At 35.8% G+C, this 12639-nt stretch overlaps 1 protein-coding gene across 1 annotated transcript; it reads right to left on the bottom strand.

The window, feature by feature from the left end:
- Positions 1-6656: 6656 nt before the first annotated feature.
- On the bottom strand, positions 6657-12148 carry LOC148879900 (hydroxyproline-rich glycoprotein family protein). The gene is made up of 2 exons (XM_088961629.1): positions 11638-12148; positions 6657-8421 (listed from the first exon to the last, which is right to left on the bottom strand). The coding sequence occupies exons 1-2, from the start codon at positions 11728-11730 to the stop codon at positions 7162-7164; spliced, it is 1353 nt and encodes a 450-aa protein (XP_088817755.1). The 5' UTR covers positions 11731-12148; the 3' UTR covers positions 6657-7161.
- Positions 12149-12639: the final 491 nt, after the last annotated feature.

Below are 12639 nucleotides of genomic sequence, written 5' to 3'. Positions count from 1 at the left end.
GGGCCGTCTGTTCAGTTCGAACAGTTGGACCGTTCAACCTAGGAACCAAACCCCTGACCAGTTCGTTGTCTGGTTTGGTTTTAAAAACCTAGGACAAAATTGTCCATTTTAATAATATGACTAAAATGGTTATTGTCTTATTTACTTGGAAAATGAAAGAACATGAATAAATGCACTTACCCAAGTAAGTACCGTTGATTTGATCACAAACCACTGAGTTGGGCGATTGAACTGTTTGAACCGTTCAACGGTTTAGGCCGTTTATATTTTTATATTTTGTCAGAATGGGTCGTCCGTTCAGTTTGAACAGTTGGACCGTTCAATGTAGGAACTAAACCGCTGAACAGTTTGTTGTATGGTTTGGTTTTAAAAACCTTGGACAAAATTGTCCATTTTAATAATATGACTAAAATGGTTATTGTCTTATTTACTTGAAAAATAAAAGAACATGAAGAAATGCACTTATCCATGGTAGATAACTTTCCGAAAAACAAATGGGGCCTTAATCTTTTCAAGTGTTTTGGTTAGGCCAAGGAGCTCATAAGTAATAACCAATCGAGGGACCACATCCTTTAATCCTGTTTGAAGCAGGAAAAGATGCCAAGTCTCTACTACAACTAGTAGGAGAATTTACCAACAATCTAGCACCTTCAAGGTGTTGTGACTCGGGTAAGGGTGATCATTTACAGTTTGGTACAGGCTTGAAAATTTGCAGGTTGGGCCTAGTCTATATATAAATATTATGATATGGCACATGTAATGTATATTGTATATAATATTTTTTATTTATATAAAATATAACATGTAGGTGACAACATCTATGATATAAATATTACACTATGAAGCAAAATAAGTGAAATAGTGATAAAGTGATACATCAAAAGTGGCATACATATTGTAAAATATGAACCAATAAAAAGTAAATAGACCATGTGACTTCTTTAATATGACCAGTTTTTTTTTTTTTTTTGGTTTATTTATAACCCTAAAAGCTTGACTTGGCCCAGCTCAAGATCACCCTTGGTGGACCATGTTTTGACAATTTACAACAATGTCTCCAAATTCACAAGGGTGTCATTCCACCGTCACCTTTTTAAAAGTTCAACATGATATGCCCAAGATGGAGTGTACCATATCGTATCTTTGAAAGCTCAATACAGGAGGATACGATGGAAAATAAGTGGTGTCGTCTTTTTTTTTCCACTGTATTGGACCTATATCAGATGTACCAATAGCGTATGGATGATCTATCATACCCATAGAGTGATTGAAATTTCTTCTTCAACAAATTTTTTGAATATATTGTACAATGGTTATTTATTTTTTATTTTTATATTTTTAAGTTTAAAAATAGATAGTAATTATTTAAATATAATAATTATTAATTATATTTTCACTTTGAAGTTAGGATAGGATAGTTGGGCTTTTCTCATCCCTTAAAACTTAAGAATTATAATTTATAAATTATAGTTAAGCATAGGATTTTTTAATAAAAATTATAATTGACTATGATGTGTTTCTTCATAAAACCTATTAACATATATTAATTTAATGCATGTATACCTCATTGAGACATTACATTTAGTGTTACTGATATATTTATATGATTTATTAAAGTGTTTATAGTGTTTCCATGCATATTTTAATTTTTCTTTGATACACATGTCATGGTTGAAAGTATTGATACACCTCTATGTATTGGTAGAGGTGTATCAGTACTTTAACCGATATACTTCTTTTCTTTTTTAATTTTTTCCTTTTTTAAATTTCAGATTCAAGTATAATTATATATAGATTATTTAAGATAAAAAGGGTTTTGCAAAAACACCTGCAAATAGGTGTATTGAGGTCCAAAGGTACGACAAGATACACCCTATTGGGCATATCATGTCCATACTTTAAATATGTACATCCAAGGCATATCCAAATACGTTTCTTAAAATTGCCCTTTCGGTATACTTGGTTTTTCTGATACTTCACACCTTGCTTACATCTACAAGGGTTTGTGTATGAAGCAAACCAAAAAAGGGATTGCGTACATAGATGCAAGGTGAATGTTGATCAAGTTAGAAGATGTAAGTCATTCCTACGTTGTTTAGTTAGTATATTTGCAGATGTAAATTTCACTAGGGTTCATTATTTGTATACTTTTTAGCAAGATTATTAACTAGCTTAAAGTCATCTATATTCTGCAACACTAAGGAGAAATTCAATAATGATAACTCAAACAATCATATCCTTCAAGATTTCAACCTTCCAATCAAAGCTGTTATTAGGAGGTGGATTATACGTAAATGGTTCTACAATCTGGATCAGGTATGCATGACATTGTAAACACATTCAATGAGCACTTAGAAAATTTTTTGACGCCTAACCCTTAAAATACCCACAACTTACCCTTGCAAAACATTAAAAACAAATTTTGATAGTTGTTAGAATATTTATTAAGTGCTCATTGAATGTGCTTACTATATCCAAACTCGTGGTTCTAGTTGGGGTAATCCAGGCTCGAGTGTAGAGGGCAGCATTGTGAGAAACACTTATGGGTGTTGTATCTTTTCTTTCTTAATTATTATAAATATATTACTTTTACTTGGGTTGAATTTTTTGCACTTATTGATGGTCTTTACTTATGGTTTTGGCATTTATTGGTGGCGTTAAAATATCTCATCTTATTTGCATATGACTGCCTATTGTTTTGTAGAGCAATCAAAGTGAAGTGATGAAAATGAAGGGAATATTAAAAATCTTTCAAGACTGGTCTAGACAAATGGTAAACCTCCAAAAATCAAGGGTTTACTTTAGTCAAAATTAGGGGTGTTTACATTAAATGTCAAACCGACCAAACCGGCCTGACCCAACTCGAGTTGGTCAATTTTTCAAAATCAATGGTCAGTTTTGGTTTGTATGAAAAAATAAACCAACAACTCGGTTCGGTTTCAATTTTCATGTATGAAAACCGAAGCCAAACCAAACCGAACCGATCCTATATTTTTAAGTAATTATTAATTAGTCCTTACCCTATATGTTAACTATTGATATATTTTATTTGTGTTTTGTTTGAATTTAAAACAAAATGGTTATTTATGATAAAATCTAAAAACGTAAAACCAATAAAAATATAATACAATGGTACAATATTTAATTCAGTCTTGTATAAATTTAAATATATTGACAAAAAAATCAGTTTTGTATAAAAAATTAATTGATTTAAATATATATTTTGATTTTGCATAAAAACTAAAAAGAAATAAACTTAAATGTAAATAGAAATAAACCAAAAGACAGTTGGTTTTGGTTTAGTCAATGAGTAAACCGATTAAGTCGGGTCGGTTGACAAAAACAACTCAAGCCAATCCAACCTGACCCGTGAACACCCCTAGTTAAAATGTTATAGAAGGCATCAAATTTTGTTGCAAAGAATTTTGGGAGTCAAAAGAATACATGACAAATATTTGAGGGCAAATTTATGGATTAGAAAAAGCTAAAACTGAAAATTTTCATGAATTAGTAGAAAGGGTGGAGAAAAAGATGGCTCTTTGGAAAACAAAGTTACTTTCCCAAGCAGATAGAACAACATTAATTAAAGCAGTAGCTCAAACAATTCCAATTTATACACACAAAAATTGGAACAAGCACAAAGAAATTTGTAGTGGGTAGGTGATAGTAAATCAGATAAGATGCATTGGATAGAATGAGATAAATATTGTAAGCCAAAAAAAAAAAAACATATGGGAGGATTGGGTTTCAAGAGGGTGAATGAAATGAATAAAGCTATGTTTGGTAAGTAGGTTTGGAGGTTAGGTGGGTTCGGGTTATTAAACATAAATATTTTAAAAATAAGTCGATTTTTTCACTCACAAAGACTTAATTGGATTCTATTTGTGGAAGAAACAGTTCAAGTGTTGGATGAACTAAAAACAAGCCTATTTTAGAAAATTAAAAATGGAGAATAGATGCAAAAGGTAATGCTACATGTGAATATACTGTTAAGCACAATTTATAAATAAGGCTAAATCAAGATTTAGAGCAAGATAGACTTTTATGGAAGGGAAATACTACATGTGAATATACTGTTAAGTCTTTATAGGACTTTCATAAGCAAGTACCCATCCACTTCTAAACAAGTAATAAATTGGAACGAAATATGGAAGACTACCATATAATTGTCAAATGTTCATGAAAGACAAGTTAGATTCTTGGAATAAGAGGATAGACCTTGTCCTTTGTCTAAACAGATGGTAGACAATTTCAATCACTTATTTTTCATGTGCCACTTTGAAAGAGCAATTTGGTTGTCTTTACATATAGGTATTAACACAGTGCTTGATAGTGAATAAGTGGAAACAACAAAATTAATGACTCTAAAGATAAAGCTGAAGGTACAACTAATGGGTCTGTTTCCATACAGCTTTATGATTCATATGGGATGCGACGGATAGAGTTTTGTATCATAATAAAAAATCACACCCAAAACAAGTTGTAGCAATCTTATTGAGTAATTGGGAAAATTCCTTGCAAAAAGTTTTCCAAATCTCATCAGAAACATTTTGAGCAAAAAGAAAAAAAAATCCATTGTATTTTTTATGATTCACATGTATTCTTGAAAATTTTTGTAAATGGCTCATATGAATCAGAAATAGAATATACTGTAATAGGATTGATGATATTTGAAGGGTGATTTGGTCCAACCTAGTAAAGAGGGGATATGTAGACATGACCTGGCCAAGAGATGACAACTCAGCTTAACGTAACCAGTCCGCAGCAGATTGAGTTCGGGTACCCAACCACCCCGAGCTAAAATGACCTTGGGACCGGTTCACCTCGAGACGAGATCGACTCGATACCAGATCGCAACAAGAATACCTCGATGCCAAGGCACCTCGGCATTCAACCCAGTTCGGGACTTAAAGACATCAGTTCGGGGATACCGACATGCCACTATGTGGTGATCCCGAAAACCCCTCCAACAGATCCCGGGTCTCACGAGATAACGCCATGTAACAGCTAGCATTATCTCCTCACCTGATTAGGGTGGAATTGATGAACCTTATCGGTTGGCAGCATTATCTTCCAACTTATACGGAAGTGGATCCTATCATGACGATGATCCCGGAACTGATCCGTAGAACCCGCAAGGATTCCAATATATAAAGGCTCCACCCTCGATGGTTCAAGGTACGCGTGATTTATATGCTTTCTAGCTCTCTGCATTCTTAAGCTATTTTTAGCTCGCAACCACTATATTGACTTAAGCATCAGAGCGACATCGTCAGGCTAACAATCCCAAGTTCTCTGATCCTTGCAGATCAACTGTTTGCCGTTCACTTGGAAGCTAGATTACCTCCAACAGGGAGCAGCTAGATCGCGCATCATCAATATTAAATGCTAAAACATGGTGGGCAGTTGTATGAATTCTAGAATTTATTCGGGACAAAAACTGTAAGAAGTTTGTGCTGTTTTCTGATGCTGAAGCTGTGATCATGCAAATCAACCAACTTCAATTGGAGTGTCAATGGTTGGAAAGGATCTTAAAAGAACATGTTCTGAACTTACTTTCTTTTTTGATATAATCCATGTAAATAGGAATGTGGCACATCAACTTGCTTTTTCTACTTGTAAAAAGAAAAAAGACATATATGTTGATATCCCTAGACAGGGAATACCTGTACAAAGTCTATTAATGAAAGGTTGATCTTTGTTGTTTGAAAAAAAAAAAAAAAAGAAACTTACTTTTTCAAACAAACTTATTTCTGTTGATGTAGAGAATTACAATTAAACACTTGTGAACATCATAAATGGCAAACTTTGCAAATAAATATAAACATTAGTTTCATCCACGCTAAGGAGGCTAACCACTTACTGATTGGTTGGCTAATAGGGGTATTGAAGAGAGGATTACGACTTATTGTATACTGGTTCTAATTTTCCTGATGGCGAGTCCCATGCATGAAGATTACATCAATATTCCCTTATTACGGCTGGATTCTCTTTCCTTTGCAATTATATGTTGTTTTCTTTTGATTTTTCCGGTTTTATGTAGGGATGCAAACATATCTGAATCCGATCCAATAGAATGCATATGATTCGAATTTAAATATCTTGAATTCTCTCTAACCCATGATCCGAATTTTCGAATTTGATTTGGATCATTTTATCGGATATCCAAAAAAGGTCTGAAATATATATATATATATATATATACTATAAACTCTTTTCTTTTATAATAAGATAATAAAATAAAAGTTCTAATTTTTTAATTTTTAAGGATGATATTTGGGCTTTCCAATTTGGTTAAGCCCAATGAAATCATAAAATGATTGAAAATCCCTAAACCATATTAAAAATTGCACTAAATCATAATAAAATGGTTTGATTTAATTTGATTTTCATATTAAAACGGTATGGTTAAATTTAGAAATTTCTCAAACGATTTGTATTTGAGGTATTCTCCGACCCACACTAAATAGACCGTGAACACCCCTATTAATAAACTTTCATGGGTTAAAAAATGTGAAGTACTCACGAACAAAGGTTTAAGAATACCAGCTTGTTATTGCTGATTACTTATTAGTGACGCTGGAACACTGGCCAACTCCAAACTATCGTCCAGCAAGCAGCAATCCCGTCAGTATACAAACCACAAAGCGAATAGATGATTAACGAGAGATGAGAACTCAATAGTCACCTTCATAGGTGAACACAATGCGGAGGAGCATTTCATCCCCTTGCCGGAAAACTTCTTAATTCTTAATATTACATACATAAAGCAAAAAGCTTAAAATCTTCACAGAAGAATAAGTGGTAAGCCGGAAAACTTCCAATTTCATTTTTAGTCAGAATAATCAGAAAAACTAATTTAATAGTTAATACAGTACCCTATCTTCAGAACCATGCATTCTCCCCTCATCCTCTGTGTAGTCATTTGTGGTCAAGATGCACCGCCCTCCCATTTCTACGTCAGTCGTATATGATCAGTCTACCTGATCTCAATCACCAAGATTATCATCCATAATCACCCCTATGCCCATCATGTTTGGCTTTGATTTTCATCCAGGTTGGTGATCAGGTATTTAAGTTTATATTCCTTAAGCTCACAGGCAAACTCCTTCCACTGTGAAGGAGCCAGATAAACTGAAATCGGACATTGTGTTGATTAGATCAGCTGACACCTGGCTGCATCATGGGGAAGAAGGTCCATTGGTTGCAGGGTCTAGCTTCCTTCTGATTGATCCACCATTCAGAGCTGATGGTGGGCTTATCGGCTGCTCCATCTGCGTTATCAAAATTGAATTCTTTGACTGAACCAAGCGTGAGGGAAGGATTCTTTTGATGATGATGTTGCCGCTGCTCCTCCCCATCCTCCATAGATTTCTGGGGAGTATTTTTTGATGTTTCCCCAATACGAGTCTCAGCGACATCTTCTGTTTTGCGTGAAATTCCATCTACTTCAGCTGTCGTGTCCGATGGCAGAGATTGTGATATGGATTCATCGAGGATTGCCTTCTCCACACAGCTTGGAACCTCTCCAGTAGTTAGCTCAAAGGAGACTCTATGATCAATCACAATGTCTCCATTTTGTGAGCCACTGTCTGAGTTTGCAAGGGATGCAACCTCCGATATCTGATTATCTTGGGGGAAACCATCTCGAGAGGTCGGTCCTGCAGCATCTGGCGTCAGTGACCGCGAACCTTGTCCTTGCCCCCCCTTACGGATAGAAAGTGCATCAATGCTAAAGAGTTTGGGAGGGTCGCTTGCACGGAACTCAAGAAAAGAATGTCCACCAGAAATTAACTCACGATCTGGAAAAGGAGAAGATGTACCAGAGCCTGAGATTGCTGAGATGGGCGATATGAGGTGACCAACTGGGCTTCCAGGGTATAGCTGATAAGACTGGAATTCATATTGGGATACTGGGATATTTTGACAGCCTTCACCTGCTTGATGATTGGGGTCAAGCGATGATGTGAGGAGTTTAGCAAAGGGTACCTCTGGTGAGGAAGGTGTGGTCAGCTGCACGGGTTCTGGAGGAGTAAAAGGAGCAGTAGATGGTTCAGTTGTGAAGGTTGAAAAGACAGGGGGCGAGACCAACTGAGTCTCATGTGCATATGGTCCAATAGCAAAAATAGAACCAGGTCCACCTGGAGAGTAGACATTGGCAGATAGTGAGGTGAAGGATAATAGTCCTGCTGGTGATTGAGTAGCAGATGGAGGTTCCGATTGAAGGAAAGAAGCAGGAGAAGAGGGAGGAGCAATGAAAGGTAATACAATGGAGGGTGGGTGGCTTTGATTTTCAGTGGCAGGGACTGCTGATCCTGGGTCTGTTGGTTCAGGAACAAGGACGGCATGCCCAATACGCCTACCATGCCGGTGAGATCCAAAACACCAATACAGACTCCAACAGCTCCCCCATCTTCTTTTCTGCATGTGAGGGCAACATTTAATAGAAACTCATAACAGGTAAGGATATTGCTAACAAGAGAAAAAAAAGAAAGAGGAAACAGCATTTTGTTTCTTCTGTAGCTTAACATAAAATTAAGGAATAGAGAAAAAAACTAAGATAACAGGAGATGAACCAAGAACAAGAGTAGAAAAATATAAAACTAATTATAGATGTAAGCTGACAATATAAAATTTTCTTTAGTCCTCAGACACAATCTCATTTATCACAGTAAGGAGAAAAAGTACAACTTAGAAGTATAAACCACAGGTCCGTGGGATAAAGAGCTGACTTTGTTGTTTAACATCTGAACAACATGAACAACACCAAAGAAACAATATGAAGTAGAGTGCTAGGGAAACATGGAGATAATTCCAAGGAAAGAAACCCTTTTCCTCTGGCATCTTAAGGCACCGAGTGGAGTCCCTACAATAGAAAGCATCTATAATAGAACTGACAGTCCGTGGGTAGCCTAAGAAAAACTGACCAATATCACAACCAAATACTTACACTAGTGGACAACAAGGATTGCCTCAGATGCTCCATCTAAATTTTGAACAAAGGCAATTCATATAAGTGACAATTTCATCATTCCTCTACCTGTCAAATTAGCTCAACGCATTTCCAAAACTCAAAACTAACTAGAAATTCTAAGATATGAAACTCGTACTTGTCCTGAACTCCAATCAATTACAATTTGGCAATCTTTGGCTCTACAAGCTAATCGTACTAGAAGTCACTTCATTAAATTCAGCTAATTTTTTATTGTAACATCTAAAATGTAAAATTTTCGAACATCTTTTCACTTTTATGGCCATGCATAACAATGTCTCTCATGCTGAGGGAGCTACTAGTATACAAAGACTGCTAATGAATCACTACAGGATCTAGAAACATAACCATAAACAAATTCTTAGGAAGTTTCTGCAGTATCCACGCCTGACATTCCTATGCCACATTGAAACCTAAATGCTCATTACCCAATTATACCAAGCCAAAGTGATCATTTAGTGCAAATTACACTACATAGGAATGTCATTTCCCTGGTTATCAGTTTCGATGTTCTTTCCATGCCTACAAAGAGAAATACCAACTTCTCATGCCCATTTCTTCATATGGTACCCTAGTGATGATTATCATAAAAGGAATTAGGTTTCTCTTTGCCTTCGGCAGCCCTGAGTGTTAAAATCTTTCTATGGTGGAATTAGATTTCTATACAAATGCTACTGAATTCATCAAAAAGATTTCAAAGGAATGACTCCTTCCTTTTTGAAGTGAACTTTTTCTGTATTGCCCAGGCTAAAGAACACTGTAGAGCCTGCAGGTATGAACATATTTAGAGATTATATAGGTTAAAAGCTTTATGATTATTCACCAAGCATGATGTGATGAATCCTAAGGAAACTCCTAGGACCATGACAGGGGGAGAACATACAATGGTTGAAACTCACTTCAGGTTCTTTACCTTGTGTTTGTGAGAAAGATCTTATATTAAAACCTGTGAAATCTAGAGAAAGTAATTGTATTTTGGGTGGTCCTGATGATTCATGCCTTGCCAGTTGCTTGTGGTATTTTATAAAGGAAGTATTGAACAATTTACTGGAAAACAGAAGTAAAAAAGAGAAGCTGCAAAAGAAAGTGGAGGGCTACGCAAAGGAAAAAAAAAAAAAAAAACCAATGAAAAAGAGTGCAGAAGCAACCACAAGTCCTGCATATAAGAGGTCTTTCCTAATTAAAGATAAACCAATAAGAACTTCAGCATTGACAAAAAGAACTAAACAGTGGTAAAGGTATGAATATCAAGTTGTGATCATTTGAAAAATTTTATGAATATCAAGTTGTAATCAGAATCATATTTGGATAATTGTGGCATGCCTTGAGTTTTCTCTTGAAATATATTTACTTATTCAATGTAGTGAGACCTTTTTGTTTTGCCTTCACTTGTATAATAATTGGTAAAGTGCGACTCCAAATATTTATAACAGGTCAAACCCTCTTGTCATTCTTTGGAACATTGTACACAATGTTTCATGTTATGGCATGGTCTATATCCTGTGCATTGGCATGATAATATATTTGGTTTATCATGGAAATTCTGAACTTGGACAAAACAGAAGTTTCTCTTTACCATATTAGATTAAATTCTGAATTTTAGTCAGTAGTAAAGGTCCCTATGACAGGAAAAAGATCTAGCAATAACCAAATTCAAGTTTCTATTTTAAATCAAAAGTATCACCGTGTCAGATTCCATTATATGAATCTTGTGATGGAAAATCATTGCAATCGGCCCAGCACAGCAGTCTGGATCTCAGACAAATTTCTTTTAAGCATCCACTAGTTTATTATCTACTAGTTTAGGCAGTCTCCCGGCTGAGCAATTTAGAGAACAACAGAAGAGACAAGTCTCAAAAGCACATAGTAATACAATAAATGGCTTAAATCCAATAATTAGCATGCTACAAGAGCAGGTGCCTGTTAGGTAAAACATTTAATGGATAACTACGGTCAGTATTTACTAAAATTTTCAAGAATTCTTTCCCAACCTAATTATAGAAACTTCAAGGTAACCCCTTCCAAATGCAGAGTCACTATTGTTGCAAACGTAGATATCAAATGAATTCAGATACTAGAGGGAAAGGACCCCATAGGGACCTCACAAATTCTATAAGGTTGTAAAGAACAGGTACCACATTCTGTTCTTGAGCTAAAACAAGGAGTTCCCTATTAGGTTCTATGGTTTTAGATAGATCTCTATAAACTCTTATACCGCCATAAAATCTCGGCTCGCGAAAACCAACCGCAGAGGCTTCAAATATACTAAAACTGAAAAGGTATAGTTTCAGAACCAAAATAAACTTCAAATATTATAGAGAATCGAGGAAATTGAAAGTGAAAACATAGTAAAACTGGGAAAAGAAAATTCCCAGCTAAGTACCGAATCCAATCAGAAAATTCTCCATTCATATCCAAATTAGATCCAAAATTCGCACAGAGAAGCTTAGAGAGGAAATACAAAAGATTAAAAAAATAACGGAAACAAAGCAAAATAATTTAACAGATCTCGAATCTCAGAAGCTAATCGCGAACATCTAGAATTCAAACTCAAGATACTCAACCGTAAATTAGAAACGAAAAGGAGCACAACAAGATCACAACAACAAAGTAAAACAGTAACCGAACGGAACCAGCGATTTTACCTGAACAGTAGTTGGCTGAACTCGAGCCTCAGCCGTGACGATCGCAGACGCAGCAGCACTTATAGTATCCATACTGTTATTTACACCTCTCATATCTCCCTTTGGTTAAAGTCACCCCAATTTTGTCCAGAAAACCAAAAAGAAAGAAAAAGAGGAAGTCGTCCTTTTCTCTCCTGTCACGACTGTAATCCGTCTACCTCCGTTCAAATTTCTCCGGTAGAAAAATAGCCTTCCCGGTCAGAATCTAATCCATCCGATTCGAATTTAACATCCAAAGCAACAAAACAAAGGGGAGGGAGGGGGAGAGAGAGAGAGAGAGAGAGAGAGAGAGAGAGAGTGGGAGGAGTAGAAGAGAAGAAACGAAGTAAGAAATGTTGACCTATTATAAAAGATCGGAAAAAGATCATCAGAGTAGTCTCTCTCTGATCTCTCTATCGGTCTTGAGGTCAAACACGCAATAACCTGATTTCCAAAAAACATAAACCCACTTTTAAGAAGTCCCGATCCCCCCGACCCACGCGACATTAACAAGCTAGAAGCCTTTAATCTTTTGAAAGTCAATTTACAGAAAAACCCTTAATTACAGTGGATAATTTCTTTTTTACCTCTGTATAATAAGATACAATAGTTATTCATTATTATTTGTTTCACGTGTTGTGTAACTTGGCGTAATTAGTGAGGCGAAATTAGTCAAAACATTACAAACGGCACAGCACACCGTTATTTTATTTTATTTAACAAAATTTCCAACTAGAATTATCTTTTCATCGTCGCTTCCTGCTCTTGTTGTTATCATCTCACGGGAGCCTTTTCGTCAAATGCGTGTGCACGTGCGTCTGATCCACTTGACACTTGTTGATGAATGAAGGATGGACGCAGACGTTCGTGCGCATGATAGCGGGGCCCTCCTTCCAATTCCCTGATCTCCCCAGTCCTCTACTGTTTCACTCGTAATACCACCGACTATACGGTCAGGCTGACGTGCTTCTCATCATGTTCGGT

The sequence above is a fragment of the Nelumbo lutea genome, chromosome 1 (genome assembly GCF_056320005.1).
Source record: "Nelumbo lutea isolate HS-2025 chromosome 1, American lotus-T2T, whole genome shotgun sequence".
Lineage (NCBI taxonomy): Eukaryota > Viridiplantae > Streptophyta > Magnoliopsida > Proteales > Nelumbonaceae > Nelumbo > Nelumbo lutea.
Note: the sequence above shows the minus strand (reverse complement) of the source record. Positions and strands in the feature narration are given on the sequence as shown.